Source organism: Bufo bufo, chromosome 4 (assembly GCF_905171765.1).
Source record: "Bufo bufo chromosome 4, aBufBuf1.1, whole genome shotgun sequence".
In the NCBI taxonomy this organism is placed as follows: domain Eukaryota; kingdom Metazoa; phylum Chordata; class Amphibia; order Anura; family Bufonidae; genus Bufo; species Bufo bufo.
Window position 1 is genome coordinate 39,520,547 of NC_053392.1, and position 27,539 is coordinate 39,548,085.

The 27,539-nt window shown below is 44.4% G+C and overlaps 1 protein-coding gene across 1 annotated transcript in view; it reads right to left on the reverse strand.

The window, feature by feature from the left end:
* The window catches only part of LOC120997150 (L-gulonolactone oxidase-like), a 137,759-nt gene that overhangs the window by 62,635 nt on the left and 47,585 nt on the right, over positions 1 to 27,539 (reverse strand). Inside the window, exons 7-8 of the mRNA XM_040427110.1 lie at positions 9,554 to 9,661; positions 1,468 to 1,544 (exon numbers count right to left, since the gene is read on the reverse strand). Coding sequence (XP_040283044.1) covers positions 1,468 to 1,544; positions 9,554 to 9,661 — 185 coding nt within the window. The remainder of the gene's footprint in view (positions 1 to 1,467; positions 1,545 to 9,553; positions 9,662 to 27,539) is intronic.

A 27,539-nucleotide genomic window follows, 5' to 3' on the forward strand; every position in this document is an offset into this window, starting at 1 on the left:
CCGCAGCTTTCTTGCAGCTTAACCTAGGCTACAGGAGCCCCCTTCCCCATTGGACCCCCATCATCAGAGACTGATGACCTATGCAAAGGATAGGTTATCAGTATAAAAGTCTCAGAAAACTCTTTTAAAGGGGTTGTCCTATCCCATAATATATTTTTATCTGTCCAGAGTACAGCAATCACGGCATACATTTATCTAATACTACTGTTGTTAATGCTAGCGCCTTCCTTCCTCTGTTTCTCGGCATCAGTACATCCTGGCAGGATGCATACATGCAGAACTTCCTGTTTTCATCAGCTTCCTGCTGGGTTTTTAATCAATCCCAGCATATTTTGCTCTATAATTTTTATCAGTTCTCTTGCTCCTCCTGCCACCCTCTAGTAGTCATGCCCCCTACACCTTCCCTTTCTACATTAGATAGGCGGGGCAAGCCTTGTTAAACATTACAGAGCAAAGCATGCTGCTGGGTTTGTTTAAAAAAAACTCAACAGGAAGCTGATGAAAACAGGAAGTTCTGCATGTAAATAGCTTGTCAGAATACAATGATGCTGAGAACAAGGAAAGGAAAGTGCTCACATGAAAAACAGAGAAGCTAGGCAAGAATATGCATTGTTTGGGTATGCTGGGCAGAAAATAATTCTTATATAGGACCAGAGAAGTCCTTTAAGATGTAGGGAGAACACATGGCAGAGAGATTATAGATAGCTGTGCTCTGCAGACCTCATGGTCAGTTGCAGGCAGATGATTGGAGAGCTGGGAAACTGCTGTTTGAAATCAAGCCAGCATTAATCTTGCGTGTAGCTAGCTAGATACTGGAGGTTATTGGTACTGGTCATAAGGGTGTAACACCAAAGACCATGGATAGAGTTGAGGAAAATAAAGAAGCTGCCTAGGCTTGTATAATAGTCAGGCCTGTACTTGAGATCAGCCACCCTGCAGTCTGTAAGAAACACCATGTGAGAGGCTGTGTACCATACTGTGCCACAAAGAAGGTCATACCACAACTGAGAAGAGTGTGCACAGTGGTTGTGACGACAGAGATACCACAAACTGGTAGCACCAGTTAGAGACAGTGCTGATTGTGTGACGGTACAGCGCCATGTGGAGAGAGAGATAACTACAAAAAACGGCTCTCTTCATTGCTGCCATTCTGAGGAGACCAGAGTCAGACTGTCAATACCCAGGGAACTAGGTGCAACACAAGCCATGTGGAGAATGAGTTGTTGAATCTTAAAGGGACAGTGTTGTATAAAATTAAAAAAAAGCCACTTAAAGAGACAGTATACTTAATTAACTGGACACCTGTGCCCTGATCGAAAGACTGTAACCACTGAGCCTGATGCCTCACATAACTCAAGTAAATTTCTCTTTACTCATATTAGTATCCGCCCAATTCCTTCAGAAAAGAAAATTCAATACCGAAGAATGATCACAACCATAGATGCACAGGTAATAATAGGAACTTACCTTATCCAGAGGAGGAATTCCAGCAAGTAGTATCCCACAAAACTATCCCAAAACCAGCTGGCCTTGGAGGATGGAGGCTGCAGGAGAAAGAAATCACCTCATTAGAAGATGTCTGTGCATGAGATTGATGCCCGTCCCAGGCATGTCCTCCCATTAACGGGCAATCACAGATCTAGAAAATTATTGCTGGGCACCAATCCATCATCTATAGGGAGAAGCTGTTAATTCTCCACTTTAGGGGCTGGCTCACATCATTTGTAAAGAGGAGGCAGTCACCGTCCCGGTCTCCATTAATCTGCCAGAAACCCTTCAAAAACTGTAGTTTTCATCGATCGCAAAAATTACTAGTGGGAAAGTTGTCAGCATCGTAATGGGGCAATGAATATTTAGGAAGTCCTTGCAGCCATGTCCTTGTAACACAGCTGGAAGCTCGAGGCGTTTCTATACTGATCCTAGCTGCTTTATGTCTTATTCTCTAGTCCAGGTGTAGTGCCCTGGAGCAGGGGGTACTTTGACGTTTGGACATTTGTGGACATTTGTCGATATCCCCTATGCAAAGTTAGAAACTTCTCACTTTATTTCACTTGAAAAGGTTAACTTGCACTGTTTAACACTGTGTAACTGCATTTTATATGTATGCTATGATATATATCCTGTTCATTATCACTATATTTGCAAGGCTCTGTGGAACGGGTTAATGAGTACTGAGAGACTGTTAGGACTTTGAATAAGAAGCTGGTAATTTTCCACAGCTGCCATATAGTCTAAAGAAGAGCATGTTTTGGAGGAAAAAAGCCAGACATTGTTTACCACCAAACCCAGACAGTCTGACCTTCTAAATGTCTGGTTTTAGCTATGTTGTTATGTCTGGAAACTTGTTTTTGTCTGGAAAAACTGCTGTGTCATTGCCATTGAGTATCACTGATGCTTTAATGTAAGTCTGTGAGAGATGGAAAGTGTTACAATGTATCTGTTAGTGCTGAGCTTCTCCACTCCATCCCTCCCACTAGAAGGTTCCAGTCTAGCTAGAAATGGTATATAAGGAGAGCAGTCAGAGCCCCTAGTGTGCTGCAGTTAGGGACCAGTGCTTGGAGGGGAGACTCTGGCAGTCTGCATGAGAGACCAGAAGAAGACGCTGAGATGGGCATACTGAGCCACAGACCATGGGTCACCAGCCCTGTGACCAATGAGCCACCCAGACTTCTGAGCTACAGACCATGGGCCCTTGACCATGATGCCAGCCTTCTGAGAGAGAGAGAGGGACAGCGAGCTCAGGCCTTTCCTCAGCATCAAACCCTTCTTCTGCCCGGGAGGAGACTGGAGAAGCCAGCCCTATGCCTCACCTGTATTGTTTTGCACCTGAATCCCTCCAGTAAAGAAGCACACTGGTTTACTGCAGACCCTGACTCTCTAAGACTTATTTACCATTGGGGTGCACCACGCCTTACCATCTCTTCCGGAGAGCAGCAACATGTGATGACACCTCAACGGTGTCCGGGGGACCCAGCCTATTGTTGGGGCCACCTTAAACCTGACCACTGCACAGGGATCAGCAATTATCTGTACACCAGCTTCTGTGAAACTACAACTCCCAGCATGCAAACATGCTCGCCTGTTGTTCTAACTCCCATAGAAGTGATTGGAGCATTCTGGGAGTTGTCGTTTCAGAACACCTGGAGATTGCGGATTCCTGCTCAAGTCACATCCAAAGCTGCATTCAGAGTACTGCTGCAGCGTAGGACGTGGTGCAAACACTACATTTTTCATTACGCAACACAACAGGTAACGATGCGGAGAAAGAGGGTCATGAAGCCTAAAATTTTATCACAAGACACGGAGGCTTCGTATTGCTTTAACTTCCTTTACTGTTACCATAGCAGCAAAGAATGAATATGTCAATCAAAAGAAAAACCATAGTAACCAACTCCTCCCCACTATCCCAGCATATAATGACTCCACACTCTGGGATCATCCTCTTTCTTTGCTGCTACCATGGCAGATAAGTACCCTCTATGATAGAGTGTCGTTTTATGCATTTTATGTATTTCTATATTGCTTTACAAGCCTTCTTTGTTTAGCTAGTTTGCACTGTATCCAGGTTTTCTCTCCCTGGCCTTGCTTGCTGGGTTCCCCCCCCCCCTCTATTGCTCCGGTCGTTTTTTTGCCACCAGCTTGTGGGATCGTTTATATTCCTCCCTTCCCTACCATCCCCATCGGTCAGGCTTTTTGTTGGTTTCTCTGCGCTTACCGTTTCCCTGGGCTGGTAATCTTTCCCCTGCACCCATCACAGTTGTTCGGCCGTAGTCTCGCGATACCTGAGACTTCGGCCGCCATTCAAATCTCACAGAGCCATCCACCCTTCCGAAATCTCGCGATACACGAGATTTCAGCCGCTTCTTGTGCCGCTTTTCGCGCCGCTCGTTCCCCTGACGTCATCTCGCTGAGTTCTCGCGGGATCTCGGCATCTTGCACCGGAACGTGTCGCGCCTTCACCACACTTCTCCTGCCTCCTTCTGTGCCGGTTTTTGTAGGTAAGTAAACACCCACGGCGCCCATTATCTCTCCTTCTGTCTCAGACCCTCATTATGCTTCTCTTTCCTTTCCAGGTTTGTGCTAGGTCTGGTGGTCTGGGGTGAATTACTCCTCCCATCACTGTTATCCTCATTGTACCTATCACCCTCATGTCTCGCCACAGTGCCCCTTCCACCCCTAGACAGGGGGCCCCCATTACCCCCCCTATTCCATCTGCGGTAATCAGCCACAGGGATGAGACCTCACAGGAGGTACAAAACGCTGCACTACAGCAATCTATATCCAGTGCGATCATGGCTGCTATGGGCTCTATGTCCTCAGCACTTTCGCAATCTATATCCCAGGCCATATGCGCTCAGTCTTCTGCTGACCTGAACAGGCCATCTGCCTCCAGAACCTCTGTGACCGATGGTAACCCATCACATGACCACGCGGTTGTCCCGCGAAAAAGAGCCTGCACGCGACAGGCAGAACGATCTCGCGCATGGAAAACGGCCAGGACTCTTCCTGAGCCACTGTCTGATTCAGATAAGGAATCAATTGAGGAGGCATTGATTGAGTCTCACTATGACTCTATAGACGAGCTTGAGGATGTGGCGGTTGATCCTTTAGATTTAATGCCCGATCCCACGCCATCCACACCCGTGGCTACTAGACAAGAGGGTCAGTCCTCACTGGATGACATTCTAGTTGATTCCCTGGGCACCCCACTATTCAATCCTGACGAGCTCCATCATCCCCGCTCCGCTGAATGGCTCCCCGCCACTCACGTTGCTCAATATTTGGAAGCAAAAATCCGCAATCCTTTAAGTAAGGAATCACGCAACAAGTTGCGAGCGGAATGTCCTCGCCCCCTTATTCCCAATAAGGTGTGTGAGACTCCTACGGTGGACCCGAAGATGGTCCAATTCCTAACTAAAACAAGATTTAACCCAAAAAAAGGGCTAGATTCGGCCTTGCGGGCCGTACAAGATAAACTCCTGGATATCACGGGACCCCTAGCCAGGATCTTTGACATGGCGGAATCCGCCAAGGCAGAAGGCAGATCTGTAGACCCCATTGAATTGGGGGGATGGGTCCAGAGGGCCATATGCATTGCTGGCAATGTAAATACCTCATTAGCCATAGAACGGCGTAAAGCCATTCTGATGAAGGTGGAGCCAAAGCTCTCCAACCTTGCATTATCAGAGGCGGGCAAGAATGCCCAGGGCCTTCTATTTGGAGACTCCTTCATAAAGGAGTTGGGTAGATATGTTGGAGCGTTCACGGCCCTAGATAAAGCCCAAACATCCATGAAGAGGGTATTTAACACCCGTTTCTCCAATAGGGCTGGCAGTTCTAGGGGCCGTCTGTCCGGCCGGTCCGATTTTCATTCCCGAGGCACGGGAAGAGGCTCCTTCAACTACAGATCCTCACTCCAGGATCCCAGGCACCAGCCTTCCTTTTTCCCCTCCCGGGGCGCTTCAGGACGTTCCAGAGGTTTCCGTGGAGCTCCCTCCTATCGACGACCAGTTGGTAAGTGCTCCAATTGCTCTAACGATGTATTTTTCAACAGATTGTGTCGGGGGCAGACTCCGTCTCTTTTTCAATGCCTGGTCAGAGATCACCTCAGACCGGTGGGTGCTGGACACCATAAAGGGTTTCACCATAGATTTGGTTGCCTCCCCAAACCTTCTTCCCGCCCCCCACCCCATTCACCTCTCCGAGCCGCTCCGACAGCTCTTACACAGGGAACTAGAGGACTTAGTCCACAAGCAGGCGATAGAACGTACTACCCCTCACACCACAGGCGTGATCAGCAATATGTTTCTGGTACAGAAAAAAGGCGGTCAAATGCGCCCAGTTATCAATTTAAAATCCCTCAACTCACTGGTACAGTATCGCCATTTCAAGATGGAAGGCATCCATCTTTTGAGGGACATGCTCCTTCCAGGCGACTGGATGGTCAAACTCGACCTCAAGGATGCATATCTCACGGTCCCGGTGGCCCCATCCTCCAGGGATCTACTTCGCTTCCTCTGGGGAGACCAAATTTGGCGCTTCACCTGCCTACCATTCGGCCTCTCGTCCGCCCCTTGGTGTTTCACCAAGGTGATGAAACCTGTGGTATCTTGGCTCCGCTGCAGAGGGGTACGCATGATAATTTATCTGGACGATATTCTTATCATGGCACAGAATCCGTCCCTTCTCCGCAAACACCTTTCCATGGCCACCAGGCTCCTCTCAGGGCTAGGTTTTATCATAAACCAGGAGAAATCTTGCCTCACACCATCAACGTCAATGGAATTCCTGGGTTTCCGAATAGATTCCGTTTCCATGACCCTTCACCTCCCTCTGTCCAAAGTCCGATCCATTCGCAAAGAGTTGCGACATGCACTACTCCTACCTCAATTGTCACTACGACACCTGGCACGTCTAATAGGACTTCTAGCGGCATCTATCCAGGCCATATTTCCAGCACCCTTACACTACCGAGCCCTTCAGAGGCTCAAGATTGCCCATCTCCGGACTGGGGCCACGTACTCGGACATGATCACTCTGGACTCAGAGACGAGGGACGAACTACAGTGGTGGATCCAGAACCTATCGGTCTGGAATGGCAAGGCCTTATTCGGTCCGGTCCCGGACTTGATCATAGAGTCGGACGCCAGCCTGCGCGGTTGGGGAGCCCACTGCAATGGGATTTCCACCGGAGGCCCCTGGTCCTCCGAGGAATCTCGTCTCCATATCAACGGCCTAGAACTGCTGGCAGGGTCTCTGGCGATTCGCAGTTTCGCCAATGGCACGCTCACTACCTGTATCAGACTGCGGATGGACAACGTGTCCGCGGTCCGATACGTCAACGGGATGGGCGGAACTCGTTCCTCAGTTCTCACCTACCTAGCTCAGGATTTTTGGGAATTCTGCCTCGCCAAGGGCATTGTAGTGATAGCGGAGCACCTTCCCGGCCTCCACAATACGTTGGCAGACTGGAATTCGCGTTACTTCACGGATTCCAGCGATTGGAAGTTAGACGAGGAGGTATTCCTAGCTATATCATCTCGCTGGGGTCCTCCTTCGGTGGATTTATTTGCCAATCGTTTGAACGCCCAGATATCCAGGTTCTTCAGCTGGCGGCCGGATCCTCTGGCAGAAGCAGTGGATGCATTCCTACAACAGTGGAGGGGAGCATTGATGTATGCCTTTCCCCCATTTGCCTTGATTCCCCGGGTTCTCCTCCAAGTGCAACACCAAGCGGCGGAGTTGGTCCTAGTTCTACCTCTGTGGCGATCCCAGCCCTGGTTCCCTTTGGTCCTGGACCTGTTGGTGCAACCTCCTCTCCTCCTTCCGAATCTCCCCTTTCTGCTGCGGGACCCGTCGGGGGAGGCCCACCCCCTCATTCAAACAGGTTTACTTCGCCTTCTCGCTTGCAGGATCTCGGGTGTTCCGGCTCGCTGTCTGGAGTTTCGAACACAACTGTTTTCTTATTGGAGAACGCATGGGCTCCCGGTACCAGATGGGCTTATCGAGCCGCCTGGGACGCTTGGGCTCGTTGGTGCGGAGAACGCGATCTGGATCCCCTTCGAGCCCCTGTAGTTTCAGTCTTGTCATTCTTGTCTTCCTTGTATGATTCCGGTAAGGCTTATCGTACGATAAACCTCTACAGGTCGGCGATATCCTCTAGACACGAGGGTTTTGAGGGTTGTCCTGCGGGTCAACATCCTCTAGTGTGTCGCTTGTTAAAAGGCTCTCGTCTGGCTCGACCTCCCAGACCTCGGTTCTCTACAACTTTGGATGTGGGGTTAGTTTTAAACTTTTTATCCTCATGGTCTCCTAATGACCAGTTGTCCCTTCGCCAGCTTTCAGCGAAGTTAGTGACATTGTTATGTCTCATCTCTTGTAAGAGGGTTTCCGATGTCCGGGCCCTGGACTACGATGCGCGGTCTTTTACCCCAGATGGGGTTCTCTTTAACATTTCCAGACGTACCAAGACGGGCATTCGTTCAGTCTCTTATCCTGCTTTCCGGCAGTCCCCGCAACTTTGTCCGGTTGCATGCTTACAGGAGTATGAATCTCGTACTGCTTCTCTACGTACTCCTACTTTTCCTAATCTATTTATCTCTTTTAGGAGACCCTATGCTCCAGTCTCCAGTGTGACCCTGTCGCGCTGGGTTAAGGAAATCATGAGTCAGGCAGGTATTGACACCAATATCTTCACGGCTCATTCTGTCCGCAGTGCCTCTGCTACCTCCATGTCGACCTCAGGGGCCCGTCTGGAGGACGTTATGCGCTTGGCGGACTGGTCTAGGGTTTCCACTTTTCGTGAATTTTATTTTCGTCCCGCTTCACATGCTTTTGATTCTGTCATTTCTCAGCTTTAAACTAGCAATACGAAGCCTCCGTGTCTTGTGATAAAATTTCATGATTTTCCTATTTTATGACGTAAAGTCATGATTTTATTAAAGACACGGAGGCGAGTATTGCCCACCCTTCCCACCCCTTCCTGGGTTGTCTTGAATGTGGATTTATTTTTTCCATTGCTTGTTCTGACATATTTTCTGTATTATTTATTTCTGATTTGAGATTTAGGTTTGAATTTTTTCATTCCATTGCCTTGTGAGTCTATCTCGATTTTTTCACCCTACAGGCTGAGACGTAGTTTTCTCTACAGTTCCGGTTCAGAGTACGGGGTTGATTCCGTTACACCGTCGAAGACCGTTGCTCCTTCTGTTGAAGAGTTTGGTTTGAAGGTTCAAGTTGTCGGTTGCGGTCCGGGATGCTCACTTTCCGGAAGAGTTCTGCAGTTGGAATAGCTGCTCAAAGAAAGAGGATGATCCCAGAGTGTGGAGTCATTATATGCTGGGATAGTGGGGAGGAGTTGGTTACTATGGTTTTTCTTTTGATTGACATATTCATTCTTTGCTGCTATGGTAACAGTAAAGGAAGTTAAAGCAATACTCGCCTCCGTGTCTTTAAAAAAATCATGACTTTACGTCATAAAATAGGAAAATCATGAAATTTCACAGGAAGCACACAGGATTGAATATGCAACTTTGGAGGTGACAGTAGTACCAGACATTTTATAACAGTACAGCATTTTTAGTGAAGGTTTTGCACCTGCATCATTTGAAAAAGCAGAAAAACAAGAAAACAAACAAAACACCATTGAAACCTGTACAAACACTGCTAAAAATATATAAAAATGCATGCAGTATGGAAAATAAAAAAAAGTGGCTTTCATAATAACTTATTTTTTAGCGAAGAAAAAAAAGATGCCAGAGTAAAATTATGTGCCAAGGGGACCTAAGGGAAACCAACAAAATTTTGATGCAGCTCTCAATGTGACTAGAGTACACGACATTAAATACTGTGACATGGCAAGATGAGAAGACCAAGTACTTAGAAAGTGATTAACCCTGCAGAGTCTGGAGCTCTGACTTCCAGGACGCTTAGAAGGCAACATCCCATTATAAGCCTCCGTCAGCCCGCAGATGCCAATGACTATGCAATCTGCAGAACAGTGACAGCAGGGACTGAATATAGGGACAACACCAGATAGCGGGACCGCTAATACCTGATCTGTAGGGTCCTGATAAAAGACGCTGGCACTATCCGTGTGCGGAAACCAGAAGAAGCGGAAATATTCTGAGGAGTGCAAGTGTTTGTCAAGATTGTCAAGAACCTGCAAGAAAAAAACATAAATGATTACAACAAAAACTGTTTAAACACAGTGAAGGTCGTACAGGAGGGGGCGCTGTGATATACAGGGACTGAAAATAAAGAAATGACATTAACTGGGAAAAATACAAAGCCATTTACATAGAAAACCTCCTAAAATGTATGTTCTATTATGTTGTCAAGATTATAGTAGTTATATTCTTGTACATAGGAGCAGTATTATAGTAGTTATATTCTTGTACATAGGAGCATTATTATAGTAGTTATGTTCTTGTACATAGGAGGCAGTATTATAGTAGTTATATTCTTGTACATAGGAGGCAGTATTATAGTAGTTATATTCTTGTACATAGGAGCAGTATTATAGTAGTTATATTCTTGTACATAGGAGCAGTATTATAGTAGTTATATTCTTGTACATAGGAGCAGTATTATAGTAGTTATATTCTTGTACATAGGAGCAGTATTATAGTAGTTATATTATTGTACATAGGAGGCAGTATTATAGTAGTTATATTCTTGTACATAGGAGGCAGTATTATAGTAGTTATATTCTTGTACATAGGAGGCAGTATTATAGTAGTTATATTCCTGTACATAGGAGGCAGTATTATAGTAGTTATATTCTTGTACATAGGAGCAGTATTATAGTAGTTATATTCTTGTACATAGGAGCAGTATTATAGTAGTTATATTCTTGTACATAAAAGTAGTATTATAGTAGTTATATTCTTGTACATAGGAGCAGTATTATAGTAGTTATATTCTTGTACATAGGAGGCAGTATTATAGTAGTTATATTCTTGTACATAGGAGCAGTATTATAGTAGTTATATTCTTGTACATAGGAGCAGTATTATAGTAGTTATATTCTTGTACATAGGAGCAGTATTATAGTAGTTATATTCTTGTACATAGGAGCAGTATTATAGTAGTTATATTCTTGTACATAGGAGCAGTATTATAGTAGTTATATTCTTGTACATAGGAGCAGTATTATAGTAGTTATATTCTTGTACATAGGAGCAGTATTATAGTAGTTATATTCTTGTACATAGGAGCAGTATTATAGTAGTTATATTCCTGTACATAGGAGCAGTATTATAGTAGTTATATTCTTGTACATAGGAGCAGTATTATAGTAGTTATATTCTTGTACATAGGTGCAGTATTATAGTAGTTATATTCTTGTACATAGGAGCAGTATTATAGTAGTTATATTCTTGTACATAGGAGCAGTATTATAGTAGTTATATTCTTGTACATAGGAGGTAGTATTATAGTAGTTATATTCTTGTACATAGGAGCAGTATTATAGTAGTTATATTCTTGTACATAGGAGCAGTATTATAGTAGTTATATTCCTGTACATAGTAGCAGTATTATAGTAGTTATATTCTTGTACATAAAAGTAGTATTATAGTAGTTATTGTAACAGTCGCGTACACACACACAGGGGGGAGGGAAGTGACCACTGCTCTCCACCCTTACCCCTGGCCCTGCCTACTTGCCTCGCGAGTCCTAATGACAGGGGACAACTGGACGGCAATCCCTAACTTGGAGTAAGTGCAGGGATGACATACAGACAAACAACAGGACGTGAACGGACCGAGTCAATACCAGGAAAGCTGCAAAGTACAAATGGAGCAAGCAGAGAATTGTCAGGAGAAGCCGGGGTCATAAATACCAGGAGAGCAGAGAAGTACAAGAGGAGTCCTAAGAGAGTAGTCAGGTGGGAGCCGAGGTCACAATACCAGGACGGATGCGCAGTACAGGAGGATCAGGCAAAAGGATGGTCAAGGAACAGGATCAGGTAAGTATTCAGCAGTCCAACAAATACCAGGAACCTAGAAATTAACAGGCAACCTGTAGCCAGCAGGCTGCCTGTATTTATAGTGGGGAGTGAGGGTCATGTGACGTGGCCAGCGTCACATGACCGACAGACCAACCAGTCGAGCACCGAGTGATCAGCTCGGCGCTCAAGGCAGACTTAGGAGCAAGGAGCCACCCAGCTAGTAAAGCCGCCCTGGGAATGAGGTCAAACACAGAACCTCATTCCAAAAGCTAAGCAACAGTTCTGCGGGCAATGGGGGACCGAGTGCACCTTCGGAACCCCGAGACAGTTATATTCTTGTACATAGGAGCAGTATTATAGTAGTTATATTCTTGTACATAGGAGCAGTATTATAGTAGTTATATTCTTGTACATAGGAGCAGTATTATAGTAGTTATATTCTTGTACATAGGAGCAGTATTATAGTAGTTATATTCTTGTACATAGGAGGCAGTATTATAGTAGTTATATTCTTGTACATAGGAGTAGTATTATAGTAGTTATATTCTTGTACATAGGAGCAGTATTATAGTAGTTATATTCTTGTACATAGGAGCAGTATTATAGTAGTTATATTCTTGTACATAGGAGCAGTATTATAATAGTTATATTCTTGTACATAGGAGTAGTATTATAGTAGTTATAGTCTTGTACATAGGAGGCAGTATTATAGTAGTTATATTCTTGTACATAGGAGGCAGTATTATAATAGTTATATTCTTGTACATAGGAGCAGTATTATAGTAGTTATATTCTTGTACATAGGAGCAGTATTATAATAGTTATATTCTTGTACATAGGAGTAGTATTATAGTAGTTATAGTCTTGTACATAGGAGCAGTATTGTAGTAGTTATATTCTTGCACATAGGAGGCAGTATTATAGTAGTTATATTCTTGTACATAGGAGGCAGTATTATAGTAGTTATATTCTTGTACATAGGAGCAGTATTATAGTAGTTATATTCTGTACATATGAGCAGTATTATAGTAGTTATATTCTTGTACATAGGAGGCAGTATTATAGTAGTTATATTCTTGTACATAGGAGGCAGTATTATAGTAGTTATATTCTTGTACATAGGAGCAGTATTATAGTAGTTATATTTTTGTACATAGGAGCAGTATTATAATAGTTATATTCTTGTACATAGGAGGCAGTATTATAGTAGTTATATTCTTGTACATAGGAGCAGTATTATAGTAGTTATATTCTTGTACATAGGAGGCAGTATTATAGTAGTTATATTCTTGTACATAGGAGCAGTATTATAGTAGTTATATTCTTGTACATAGGAGCAGTATTATAGTAGTTATATTTTTGTACATAGGAGCAGTATTATAGTAGTTATATTTTTGTACATAGGGGCAGTTTTATAGTTTAGTTTCTAGTTTTTAGTTTCTAGTTTTAGTAGTTAGTAGTATTTTTGTAATATATAATTTACAAGTGTAAGTAGGCTTGACTGGCATTTGTTTACTATTTACATACATCTGAACAGTAAATGGAGCTGCCCTTTAATTAAAGCCTTAATGAAACAGAATAAGACACGGGAATCCTGTACTGTTATGTGGAATATATAATGTGGTTACATACAACCATACATTAATTTAGATCCATCAGTGATAGTTCTGATAATGCAGCCTGTCAGTACTGGGGGGATGGGCAGTGTATAGGGACGCTGCAGGCAGGCGTTAAATGCTTCCGCTGTGCTCTGCCATTCCGATACGTCTCCGTAAAAAAAAAATTAGCATCTGTACATCGATCCTTAAGGAAACTATACATTGGCTCGGCATCTGTCATCCCAGCAGGCAGAACATCACTATGGAGACCGGCGAGGTAATGTGCAGAGATTTATAAAGGAGCTTTACGATGATTTAAAAGGATATTGACAAATGTCACGGCCATCTTAAATATTGTCACATTGTTGCTGATTGTAAAATTGAAATCAAAGCAGATTTACTGCTGAGCCCCTGATTGAAGCCGTTCCTTGGAGTTGATATTGATGTATCTCGCTGCTTCTCTATGTGTTTGTTCAAACCTTCAATTGGCAATGAAAGAAAATAAATGGAAAAACAGAAACATCTGAAAGTTTCCTAATCCTAGAAACAGATGAAAAAGATGCTATAAATGTAGAAGACTTTCAGGTTTGTGAAGAAGAAGATGATGTGTTCCTTGTGCTCGTCCAATTTACAACACCCATTTTGATGCACATTATAGAGAATTTCCAATCAATATTTTTGGGGAGGGGGGTTTTGTCTGGGATCCTTCTTTCTTAGCTAAAGTGGAGAGAAGTTAGAAAGAGCATCTCTCTCTTTCTGGAGGACCTGTTGTGTCCTGCCTTCCACAGACCACCCATGGATGTGATTGGACACTGTGTAACGCTTCACTTTCCCTATGGTGGCGTTGTAGGGAAATTGAACACCTTACTAAGGTTTCACCACAGACCACAGCTGATCCCTGGGGTTGCCTATGTAGTACCTCAGACCTGAGGGTACTACCATTGTAAATGATTCGTAATGCAATGTCATGCTATACACCATGTACATCAGCAGATGGGGTACAGTTGGCAGTGTTTCGCAACAGGAATGGGACTTACCATCTCCTTCCTCCCCTCTTGGTGGTAGGAGGGTAGTCCAGCTTCCTGCCAAGGGAGGGGCAGAGCTAGTTTGAAGGGTTAGAAAGGAGTGAGGGAGCATGAGATCCCTCTCACTTTTCTGGTCCATGAGGACCACAGAGTCAGCTCATCTGGGAGGACCACAAGTCCAGAAATACTGTAGTGTCCCAGACTACAGAAGATCTGTAAGCTATGGCATATTTGTGTCCAGCTAGACAGACTCCACTGCAAGGTGAGTGGAAACATGTTAAGACACCACCACTGCAGTTCAGGACAGGCATACTGTAGCTGGAGCCTGCATCATATAGTGCACACCTACTGCCACAGGTGCCATAGAGAAGGGAATCGGGAGAGTGACAGCTTTAGCGAGCAAGCTTCTGAGTGTAATCTTCTGTAACATTGCCAGCCCCCCATACCCCATCTATTACTTTTGGATGTGCCACAAGTTGTATTTTCCACTAAGTAAAGAGAGACTTTTATACGTTTATTTCCAGTTGGATTCTTCAATCTACACTTTCACTGCACTGATACCCAGGGAAAAATGGCCTGAGGGAGTACACCGCGATACAACATCTCATCAGGGCCACTACCACTCCTATCCTCTGAACTGGCTCCTCAAGGCCCCGATGCACCTGCAACCTGGGATCAGCGTATTGTCAGGACACCCTTCTATCCATTGGTCAGAACTATAGTAATTATTGTATAATATTATAGAAATTACAATTATGGTTAAAGGTCATAAAATGATTGTTTAATCTGTGTGTCTGCCATTGTTAGACCCCAGGGGCACAGTTATACCAATTTCCCATTAAAGTATGCAAGGGTAGTAGTCATACTTGGCTATTGGTACCTAAGGGGCCCCAAAGGCTTGTCTGCCAAATAAGAAAACACCAGCATTGTAAATGGCACAGGTACGGTAAGTACATTGGGCTCCAGGAGCCTCACGTTATGCCTCTGGCTGATCCTTTCCCCAGCTCAGTATTTCCAAAATTAGCTTGTGCACCACCCAATGATGCTGTGATCCCACTGGGTTATTTAAACCCAGGTCAGATGTCAGGATAATTCAGGTTGCATACCAGTGTCCCAATACTCCAACTTCCCAACTCTGCTACTTGGTTCTTCAGTCACCAGTAACACTGCTATACCCATCTCCAGAACTACACTCCTTAAAGTCTACTAGATCAACTCTACACTAATCTTTAGCAGCTCTGCCATGTCACTCTGCTATATTGGTCTCCATGACCCTGTTACATGAACTCTCCCGCATCAACCCTGCTACGTTAATCTCCAGCAACTCTGCTACTTTGCTCTGCTATACCAGTTTTCAGAACTCTACTAATTGAACTCCAGTAACTCTGCAACATCATCTCTGCTACATTGATCTCCATTGCTCTGTTACATCACTCTGCAATACTGGTCTCCATGACTCTGCTACATGAACTCTACCACATCAACCCTGCTGCATTGTTCTCCAGCAACTCTGCTACTTTGCTCTACTATACAAGTTTTCAGAACTCGGTTACATGAATCTCCAGTAACTCTGCTACATCAACTCTGCTACATTGATTTCCTTTGCTCTGTTACATCACTCTGCTACACTGGCTCTCCATCTCTGCTACAGTGGCTCTCCAACCCTGCTACACCAGCGCTGCCTAGTTGTGCTCTACTCTACCAGATAGGCAGCTTAGCAGATCCACCTCACCAGATGAGAACACATCAGGCAGATCTTACATCTTGAGCTCGCACCCCCCCCCACCCCCACACACACAAATGATGGACTTTACTATTAATACAGATGACCACAAGCTTTCCAGTTAATGGGGGATATTTACTAATACCAGAATGCTGGAGTGCGGAGCGTGATAGATCCCCGCCTTAGACCAGACAGTCTATACTGTAGGTGCACCAGATTTATCATCCAGGCACTGAGATAAGTCTGGCGCAGTTTCAGACGGTCTATGTGTAAGCTGTCCTAATGCAGGACATAGTGTTTTGTGCCTTCCGGGAAAGATTTCATTACCGGCGGCACGTCATTACATCTGGAGCACATTAGAGCAGAAATAATGCAGGATGCGGCTTACCGGGAAGATCTGCACACAACGATGAGTCTTAATTAAATTCCTTCTGCAGATTAAGCTTTCTTAGCAAATGAAGAGGTGTGGATTTTACAAATGCATCAAAACAGGTCTCTATGGAACCGAAAATTATACGTGTGTGCGTACATGGCGGCATACAGAACTCCTGCTGACCTGGACATTGCACTTTCAAAATGTTCTATTATGTAAAGTTTAGAATGACCAGGTAATTAATTACATATGCTTAAGCTGTTCTACAGTGCCCATATAACACCGCCATACAGTGCCAAATAATCCCTATATATATATACACAGTCGAGTCCTATTATTCTGACCACTTCCTACTTTCGGCAGTGTGTAGCTCATGAAGGAAGTCCTGTGTGCTGAGCTGGCTCAGTTGGTATATAAGGTGTGCTGAGCTGGCTTGGTGGGTATATTAGGTGTGCTGGGCTGGCTCGGTGGGTATATAAGGTGTGCTGAACTGGCTCAGTGGGTATATAAGGTGTGCTGAGCTGGCTCGGTGGGTATATAAGGTGTGCTGAGCTGGCTCGGTGGGTATATAAGGTGTGCTGAGCTGGCTCGGTGGATATATAAGGTGTGCTGAGCTGGCTCGGTGGGTATATAAGGTGTGCTGAGCTAGCTCGGTGGGTATATAAAGTGTGCTGAGCTGGCTCGATGGGTATATAAAGGTGTGTGATAGGCGGTCTACACACATATCCCTCGTTGGTGTCATCGGTAAAAGGGGTGATTTATCAGAGTTGATGAAGGGCCGATTATTGGCTTTCGGGCCTCGGGTGGCGGTATTTCTGACACTGCGCAGTGTGAACTGTTCTCTGCTGCTGTGGTGATAGTGTACGGTGAGCGGACACATGACAGCAGTGAATTAGAGATGTGGAAACTGCGGAGCACCACGTGCCACTGATGTGAGAGGTGAGCGTCAGCTATGAAGGTGCGCGAGGGCGGACTGACACCCTACAGAGGAGCAGATCACCGCCAAAATGATCCAGGGGTGACCAGACATGTGTCTAACACAACAGTTCAGAGAACCTACTGCATATGGGGCTCCGGAGCAGACGGACGGTCTCTGCTCCTCCGATAATGAAGTTCCATCAGCAGAAAAGGCTTCAGTTTTCTCGGCAGTATCAGAATTGGACTTCGGCCGATTGGTAAAGTGTTGTCTACTCCGGTGGGTCACGTTTTCTCCTTCATGGAACAGATGGACGTTGTGGTGTCAGGAGAGAAACATCAGAGAGGGAACGCCCTGCAGCCATTGCTGGAAGAACACAAGCTGATGGTGGCAGCGTTATGGTCCGGGGAAGGTTTTCCTGGCACTCTCTCGGCCGCTCATCCATGTGGAAGGCACTCACAACCGATTTCTGTAGGAATCCATCCTTGCAGATCACGTCCACCCATACATGCTGATTGTCTTCCCCGGGGCAGATGGGATCTTCCAGCAAGACATTGCGACGGCTAGAAGAGATGTCCGACATTGGATGGAAGATCATGACCAAGACTTCCAAGTACTACACTGGCCCCAAATTCTCCAGACTGGAACCCAATTGAGAATCTGTGGGACCACCTTGAACATTGTGTTCTCTCCTCCAGCAGCTGAGGGGTGCACTGCAGTCAGCATGGCTCCACATACCTGTTACAACCTACCTGGACCTCATGGAGTCATTCCCAGCCCCGTCTATCTGCTGTCCGTGCGGCACACGGCAAATACTCTGGATATTAGGTAGTGGTCAGAATAATGGGACTATATACATACAGTAAACATAAAATATTAAAACACTTGACTGCTCAGAGTTAGGACTTCAAATTGGCTCCTGCACCTGCCCGATGAATTGAACACGGCCTCATGAATGATCAGAACCATGGTCCAAACTCTAGTAGAGAACCTTCCCAGACGAGCGGAGGAGAAACGTCAAGGGTTCTGGAATGAAATGTTTAATATATTGCCTTGTGTTGTGTATGTTTTATCTGCTGAAATATTTTATTGTACCTGGTGGATGCTAACAGGTTTCAGAGGAAGAAGACAAAGCAGGATGTTCGTCAGCGATGGCCTCATTTTTTTTGTAAAGTTGAGATGTTTTTATTCAGTGCAGACAACTGCAGAAGAAATGAAGAGCAGCTCCGGAGCTCCATCTCCACTAAACGTCTTCACAACAAAGTCATTGTTCATCCCATACAATGCAAGCTCGTTACTGCATCTCCATGCTGATCCTTTTTATCTCTAGGAAGTGGAGAGTAGTGGCACAGCGCTGAAAGCTATTGATGTAGCAGAGCTGATTGTGTCATTTAAAAGCAATGTGTCATCAGAAAATTAAATTAAATTTTTTATCTTTAGATAGACAATTAAGCTAGTTTCACACTAGCGTTCTGACCATCCGGCAGAGGCACAGCCTGCCTGAGTTCATCGTGTCTGGCCTAGCCGGAAACAGTTGGTGCACTGCCAAGCCCCATTGACTATAATGGGACCCAGCAGGGATCTGGCTTGTTTCCGGCACGATACAATCCCCTCTGGGTCCCATTATAGTCAATAAGTTCTGGTGGGGAAAGGCAGTATTCGGCTATGACGGACATTATGAACTCTATGTTTCTCTGCCGAAACAGCCTGCTGGATGGTTTTAAAGCTAGTGTTTGGAAATGAGTGAATTAAAGTTGACGAAGTGGAATTGGATCTGAATTTCAGGAAAAATTTGATTCGCAGCGAAGCCAAATTTCCTTGCATTTCGTTGTAACGAATCGCATGTTTTCCTAAAATGGCTGCTGCACGTGTGAGGACATGGAGAAAGGAACTCTGGGGAGGCGGGATCACCCATAATGCCATGCATGCATGCAGCCAATCAGCAGCCAGCCAGCCCTGTGATGTCACAGCCCTATAAATAGCCTCAGCCATCTTGGATTCTGCCATTCATCAGTGTATTGAGTGCAGGGAGAGACGTCAGCAGGCGCTAGGGACAGTGCTAGGAGAGACTTCATTGTGCTAAAAAAAACGATTAACAAGTGCAGGGAAAGTATAGGGAGGAATCATTTCACAGCATTTATGTTGAACAGGGTTCAGTAGGGGAGGTTCCAGCCTGGGTAATAGGAACAATCCTATTACACCTTAATGCACTGACTGGGGATCCAAATTGCCATTATACAGCTCTGTAATTCCAGCAAACCGTTCTTGTTATTGGGGTGCAAGTGCTGTTTGGTACAGGCAGCCATTACCAGGGTTTATTACAAGCTGCTGCCACCTCCACACTATGTCACCTTGCCACTCTGTGGCCTCCTCATGCTGCTTCTACCTCCACACTATGTCACCTTGCCACTCGTGGCCTCCTGATGCTGCCGCCACCTCCAGACTCTGTGATTGTGCCACTCTGTGGCCTCCTCATGCTACTTCCACCTCACCAATATGTCATAGAGCCACTCTGTGGACTTCTCATGCTGTTCCCACCCTTCACACATTATGACTGGGCAACTATTTTGCCTTTCGGCCTGGCTGACATCATCATTTATTTGACCCTTCTTCTGATTTGTCAGAAGGAAGGAAAAATAAGACGCACAACAGATCCTGTCTGTGTAGCAGCTGTAAGGCCTGTATGGTCCCATCAGAATTGGCTTGTGATTTGGTAGCCAAAAGCAGGAGTGGGTACAAAACACAGAAGACATGCAAATATTCTGTTCACGTGTCATCTCTGTTTTGGATCCACTCCCTTTTTTGGGGCATTAGCAATACAGATGGATTACTGGCCAAATGCTGACCGAGTGAAGGCGGATGCTCCACAGACAGGATCCGTTTTTTGTGGGTTATTGTTCTGACGGATCAGTGGAAAAGAAAAATAATCAGTGACGTCACAAACACGAACTTACTGCTGACACCCTCTCCATTCTGTCGGGGGGCTCTACTTGTATAAGCGTTTAATAGAACAGGTTCTGTAGACATCTATGTGGAATCAGCTGACGACTGTGTAAAAGGAGTGCGCTTCTTCTTGGCGCTAACATCGACCTGTAAGGCTGAGTTCATACTTGGGTTATTTGGTCAGTTTTGGCCCCGTGACTGCCCAAATAAGTGTAGTGTGCAGTGATTCTAAGAGCGACGCCTGTCATCTGCGTGTCATACTGACTCACAGTATTATTTCACCACCACAGCAGACTCCCTATGTGTGTTACTGCAAGGCACAGTGTTCTACACCACTATACAGGCACAGTGTTCTACACCACTATACAGGCACAGTGTTCTACACCACTATACAGGCACAGTGTTCTACACCACTATACAGGCACAGTGTTCTACACCACTATACAGGCACAGTGTTCTACACCACTATACAGGCACAGTGTTCTACACCACTATACAGGCACAGTGTTCTACACCACTATACAGGCACAGTGTTCTACACCACTATACAGGCACAGTGTTCTACACCACTATACAGGCACAGTGTTCTACACCACTATACAGGCACAGTGTTCTACACCACTATACAGGCTCTCTGCAGCCAGGAAATAGACGTTTTTAAACTAAATTTGCAGCGAATATATTCAGATAGAACCACATTTTTTCCCAAAAATTTGGCGAACCTGGCAAATCGAATTTTTTTGAAATTCGCTCATCTGTTCTAGTGTTATACTAGTCCTAAAAAAATCCTTTTTTTTCTATTGATTATTCTGCCAATCCACTTAGAAACATAGAATGTGTTGGCAGATAAGAACCATTTGGCCCATCTAGTCTGCCCAATATACTGAATACTATGGATAGCCCCTGGCCCTATCTTATATGAAGGATGGCCTTATGCCTATCCCATGCATGCTTAAACTCCTTCACTGTATTTGCAGCTACCACTTCTGCAGGAAGGCTATTCCATGCATCCACTACTCTCTCAGTAAAGTAATACTTCCTGATATTACTTTTAAACCTTTGCCCCTCTAATTTAAAACTATGTCCTCTTGTAGCAGTTTTTCTTCTTTTAAATATTCTTTCCTCTTTTACCTTGTTGATTCCCTTTATGTATCTAAAAGTTTCTATCATATCCCCTCTGTCTCGTCTTTCTTCCAAGCTATACATGTTAAGGTCCTTTAATCTTTCCTGGTAAGTTTTATCCTGCAATCCATGGACCAGTTTAGTAGCTCTTCTCTGAACTCTCTCCAAAGTATCAATATCCTTCTGGAGATATGGTCTCCAGTACTGCGCACAATAATCCTGAAATATTGCAGTCCTCGAGGAGACACAAGAGACTGAAAATTCCTGTTTTCTGCAATTTACTTGACAGCTTTGCTGTATAGACTGGGACAGAATGAGCAGAGTCATCTCATTATCATTATGAGGTGGGAAAGCTGCTAAGACTTACTAAGGAATATAGGAAGTTACTCTGCTGCACAATCCCTTCATTACAAAGAGATCAGTGGGGGTTTCGGGACTAGTGTTGATCGCGAATATTCGAATTGCGAATTTTTATCGCGAATATCGGCACTTCGAGAATTTGCGAATATTTAGAATATAGTGATATATATTTCAAATATTAGAGATTTTTTTTTAATCAGTACACATGATCCCTCCCTGCTTCTAGCTTGTGGGCCAATGAGAAGGCTGCAATATCTTTGACTTTATATTGCTATATATTCTTGTTTTTGAATATTACGAATATTCTAAAAAACAAATATATTCGTTTTCTAGAATATTCGTCTTTTTTTACATCTTTACAGTTGTTCCACTTTGGCATACTCCTCCCCGACAAGCGTCCCCGTCACCATGGGAATGCTTGGGGGTTAGAATATACCATCGGATCTGAGTTTTCACGATCTCATTCTCATTACGAAAATTTGCATCACGAAAATTCTCATTACAAAAATTCGTATTCTGAAAATTTGCAATCAACACTACTCCTAACGAATATTTGAATTTGCAAATATTCTACGAAATATTAGTGAAATATCGCAAATTCGAATATGACCCCTGCCGCTCATCCCTATTCGGGACCTTGACACTCCCCATGATCAAACCTTTTGACAGATTATATCAGATGTCTTCACAAATGATAGGTAATCTTTAACGGAGAACCAACAAGTCTTATTCTTGTGCTGACTTATCAGAGGTTAAAATGCAGGCCATCTTTGTCCCTGTGACAACACTGACAGCACTGCAATCTCCTAGAGCCACTACGGTGGATAGGTCATCGATTATCTAAAACCTGGAATATCCCTTTAAAAGGGGAACCACAAATGTATCTGATGCCATTTTAAAGATCATGGGGCATGTATACATTTGCAACATTGTCATAATGGTTTAGGGTAATGCTGTGTCAAATATTAAGAAGATGACAGTGTCAGGAAGTCACCGGGAAAAGCCACGGAAATCACAAGGAGCGTCTCCGCTCTATCAGAGCCATGAGAACAATATACAAATATAATGGATGCTACTGTCCTCTGGATTCTCGTGCTCCTTCCAGATCATTACTAAGCCTCATCTCAGTCATTTACATCCAGAGCTGCATTCAAAATTCTTCATGTTGGAGCTGTGCTGACAACTAGAGATGGCCTTGCGGTTCGCGGCGAACTTTGCGTGTTTGCGATTTGCCGAACATGCGAACATATGGAGAAATTCGCGCCCGCCATATTCTTTTACATTGTGAAGAACTTTGACCCATGACACATCCATCAGGTGGTACAGGGCAGCCAATTGAGACGTTTCAGCACATGGACATACCCCCTACCTTATAAATAGACCTGATCTGGCCGCCATTTTACATTGCCAGTGTAGGGAGAGGTTGCTGTGTGGAGCAGGGACAGGCTGTTAGGGACACCAAACGCTAGCTAATAGGGCCACAAAAGTCCTTTTAAGGACTGGTATAGGTGTGATATCGATAGGTGTGATACACAGAGAGGTGTGATATACTTATAATATACTTTTATAATGAGTCAAAAACACATAGATCTATATAGTGATCACCTGGAAGTCCGGGGGCTAGGGGATTACTAGGGCCATTTTTATATAGGGTAAGGTTCCGGACGGGGTCGCTCTTATCAGGGTGGGTGGTCTGTGGATAGGTTATCAGGGCCAGAATAGCACCCCCTGTAGGGCAATATCAGGGACAGTTCTCTGCCCACCCTGTCCTTCAATACCACATCATCATCTAGCTCAGGGATGGATGGTTTTTGCTTTCCCTCCGGGATTCATGGATGTGCACTGGAACCCCCCGGATTGTGGTAGGACATATGGTTTCTGATTTGGTGCCGCTGAGCACTTGTTATTGCCGACCACATCTATGCTTTTTGGTTAACTTTAATAATTTAATATATTTTCATTTTGAGGGATATCTTTTCCATTCACACGTCCGCAAAATGGGTCTGCATCTGTTCCGCAATTTTGCGGAACGGGTACAGACCCATTCATTTTCAATGGGACTGGAATATGCTGTCCACATTTGCGGATCCGCACTTCCGCATCTGTGCTTCCGTTTCCGCAAAAAAATAGAACATGTCCTATTCTTGTCCGCAATTGCAGACAAGATTCGGCATTTTCCATTATAGTGCCGGTGTTCTGCCAGATCTCTATAGCTTGCCGAAAGTCTATAGCGGAAGTGACGTGGTGCGCTGCGCAAGCGCACAAGCGCACTTCCACAAATCATCCGAATCATCGTCTTAAAGTGACAGTCACCTCCAGTAAAATACAGCATCTACATTAATTTGTACCCTCGCGGGCTCGCTTCGCTCGCCACGCATCGGGCTCGGCCTCGCTGCGCTCGGCATTTAGTAAAACTAACTCTATGCCGCCATTGATAGTAAAGAAGGAAATGGATAGTAAAGAAAGAGACTATCCATCTCTTTCTTTACTATCCATTTCCTTCTTTACTATCAATGGCGGCACAGAGTTAGTCTTACTAAATGCCGAGCGCAGCGAGGCCGAGCCCGATGCGTGGCGAGCGAAGCGAGCCCGCGAGGGTACAAATTAATGTAGATGCTGTATTTTACTGGAGGTGACTGTCACTTTAAGAAATCTTTACCCTTAAGTGTGCGCACGCTCGGTGCTGCAGGAATGCTTCGCTGAAGTACGCTTGTGCGCTTGCGCAGCACGCCACGTGACTTCCGCTATAGACTTTCGGCAAACTATAGACTTTCGGCAGAACACCGGCGATGTGCGGTCCACAAATTGCATAATGCACATTGCCGGTGTCCGTGTTTTGCGGATCCGCAAAACACTTACGGACGTGTGAATGGACCCTCATAGTAACATTATTAAAGGTTACGTTTTATCTTCATGTATATTCTAATGGATTGCTTTCCTTGTACAATGTTATAATATACTTTCTATGTTAGACAGTATATAGTGCATTTGTATTGTGCGGCGGTTGTGTGCGGTTCTGCTGCGATACTGCAGGTATATAGAGGGACGAGCGCTATCGGAACAAATAATTTCTACTGGTGTCCCCCCAAAAAAAATATATATATATACCAATATACTTTCTTTATAGTGCATTTGGGTACTGTATAGTGCATTTGCGCATGCGCGTATGCGAAAATTATATTGCCGATATTTCGAATTTAAAAAAAAAAATTAATGGAGATCGCAAATTGGAATAATACATCTGGTATGTCACTGTCCATGTTGTGGGAATATTTGTGCACTTCTAGTAATTATTTCTTGGCTGCAAATATAAGCTGAAGGTTTTTCAGGTTCGCCTGCCATTAAAATGAATGGGACCCGCCGCGAACTTGCGGTTCGCGAACATTTGATCGTGTTCGCGCGATCGCGTTTGCGAACTGTCCCGGCAGATGTTCGTCCATCACTACTGACAACTTAGCAGACATTCTCTGCGCTGATACCATCCACTAGGGTAGCGACAGCTGTTCTGCATGCACCATCACTCTATTGTATAGCACTGAGCATACTTGCCTGCTCTGTTCTCACTGTGAACCAGCAGGGGGCAGCAGAGTGATACTGAAATCTGTGGGTGAGCTTACAGGAATTTTGCAGAAACTTAAATACTGCTCTGGAGGTAATTGAAATTGGAATTATGATGTAATTTAAACCGCATCTGTCAGCAGGATGAATCCTATTAAGCCAGATGCACTCCAAAAATAATCCTTAGAAAGTCCAAAGAATTATCTAATGAATGATAACAATGGTTTTGTGATTTGAGTTTAAAGGGCATCTGTCATCAGGATCAAAACTATTAAACTAGGCACATAGGCTGGAAGGGTTGATCCTGCTGATTAAAACAATACCTTTCTTGTGAAAATCGGTTGTAGGGTTCCTGAGAAAAAAGATTTTATTCCTTATACAAGTGAGGGATTCAGTGAACTCAGGGGCGGGGCCGAGACTCTTGGTGCCTCTCAGTGCTGGCCACGCCCCTCTGTGCACTGAGGCCCTCATTTGCCTTAAGAATAAAAGTATTTTTTTCTCGGAAATACAACAACCGATTTTCACAAGACAGGTATCATTTTAATCAGCAGACTTAACTCTACCAGGCCGTATTCTTGGTTTAATAGGTTTGATCCTGATGACAGATGCTCTTTAAAATCAAAACACGAAACCACTGTTACCATTACTTAGATAATTCTTTGGACTTTCTAAGGAAGTCTCTGGGTCACTGCTTAGCAACAGGCCCCTGCTACTGCAGGTGACTACTCTGGACCGCCATGTGCTATTGGAGACCAGTGGGGTCATCTTATTTTGGCAGGAGTGACTCAATCGCATGAACAATCCCATGAATGGGCCATTTGTGTTCCCGGCCACCGATGGTCAATCTATTGAAATGAGCATAAATTACGGATGCGCCCGATCTTCCCCTTCTCGATTAGCGCTTGTGATGATGCATCGTGAAACCCCATATCCCTTTAAGACATTGACATCATCTTGAATCTATAGACACTTTGCGAACATTTCCCTTCGTGAAAGCCGAATCCCGGGCTTCATCCCTTTGTTTATCAGTCCCCCGGAGAACGCGCGTTCTCTGCTTTTGATTAATACAAAGAGTGTGAGATAATGTGAGCTTACCAGGCAAATCTATACGGGAGGATAAACCTAGGCTCAGCCTGAGACGCCCGGAATTATCTAGACATATGGATGCCTTTTATCATTGTGGCAGGCTGCGTGCCCTCGGCGGTAATTCATTCTGCCAATCTCACCTCCTACTACTAAAACTGAATCTTTACATCAAACTTTTGATTTTGTTCAGAAAACTCCGCTTTGCTTGAGTTTCATGTCTTATACTCCAGTCACATCCAAAGCTGAATTGAAACTTCTTTATAGTGACCAGGTATGATACCCCACTCCTTATATATCAATTTTTCCTAAAAGTGCATATGCATATTAGTTAGACAACCCCTTTAAGGTAGAACTTGTCTAATATCACTGGATTTTGTAGACTTTGTTGCCATTTAAAGATAAAACTGGGGGCGCTGTTGCATTAATGTCAAAGCGAAATATTTGCTGCCACCAGTGGTAAAAGGTGGTACTGCAACTTCTGAGCACAATTGAAAATTACTGAAATTATTTTAATAATGCAAATGCCACAGATGTCAGATAAAGCATTGCAGTAAATTATTCAGCACTTTTTATTAGAAATGATAAATCCCCTTTAAGACATAGCGGCAGGCCGGATTGGTAGGGGAGCATCTTGGCTGAAATTGGGATGTACGACGCCTCGCTCTCCTAAAAGTGAGAAGAATGGAGCAGAGGGAGGACTGGTGGGAAGATTCAGCTCGACAAACATTTGTATTAATGCAGAGAGAAGGTTTTGCGCACTACAGGGAATTAATTAGGGATGCGCAGCGCCTGACCTTGGGAACGTCGGAGCATTTCTTACACAGATCCCGTCCTATAATCTTTTTGAAATTGCTTCATCTTAAATACCACCGCCGCGCGCCGTTGCTTTAATCTACAGAAACCACCGTGGAATTTTCTGTTAGTAAAAAAGCATTTCATGAGTGATAAATGAGTAAATATACAGAAAACATCGGATTATACTGGTGACAGCAACATACAGTGTACAGCCCGTCACTGTGCGGTATATTGTACAGCGTAACCTGATTTCCCCAGACTGTACCTCCATAATAATGCTTGCCACAGTGCCTTATTAGTGACAAATCAGTAAACAGTACCCCCATATCAGTAATAGTGACAGTACCCCCATAACAGTGACATCTACTCGCCCCCATATCAGTGACATCCACAGTGCCCCCATAACAGTGACATCCACAGTGCCCCCATAACAGTGACATCCACAGTGCCCCCATAACAGTGACATCCACAGTGCCCCCATAACAGTGACATCCACAGTGCCCCCATAACAGTGACATCCACAGTGCCTCCATAACAGTGACCTCCACAGTGCCCCCATAACAGTGACATCCACAGTGCCCCCATAAC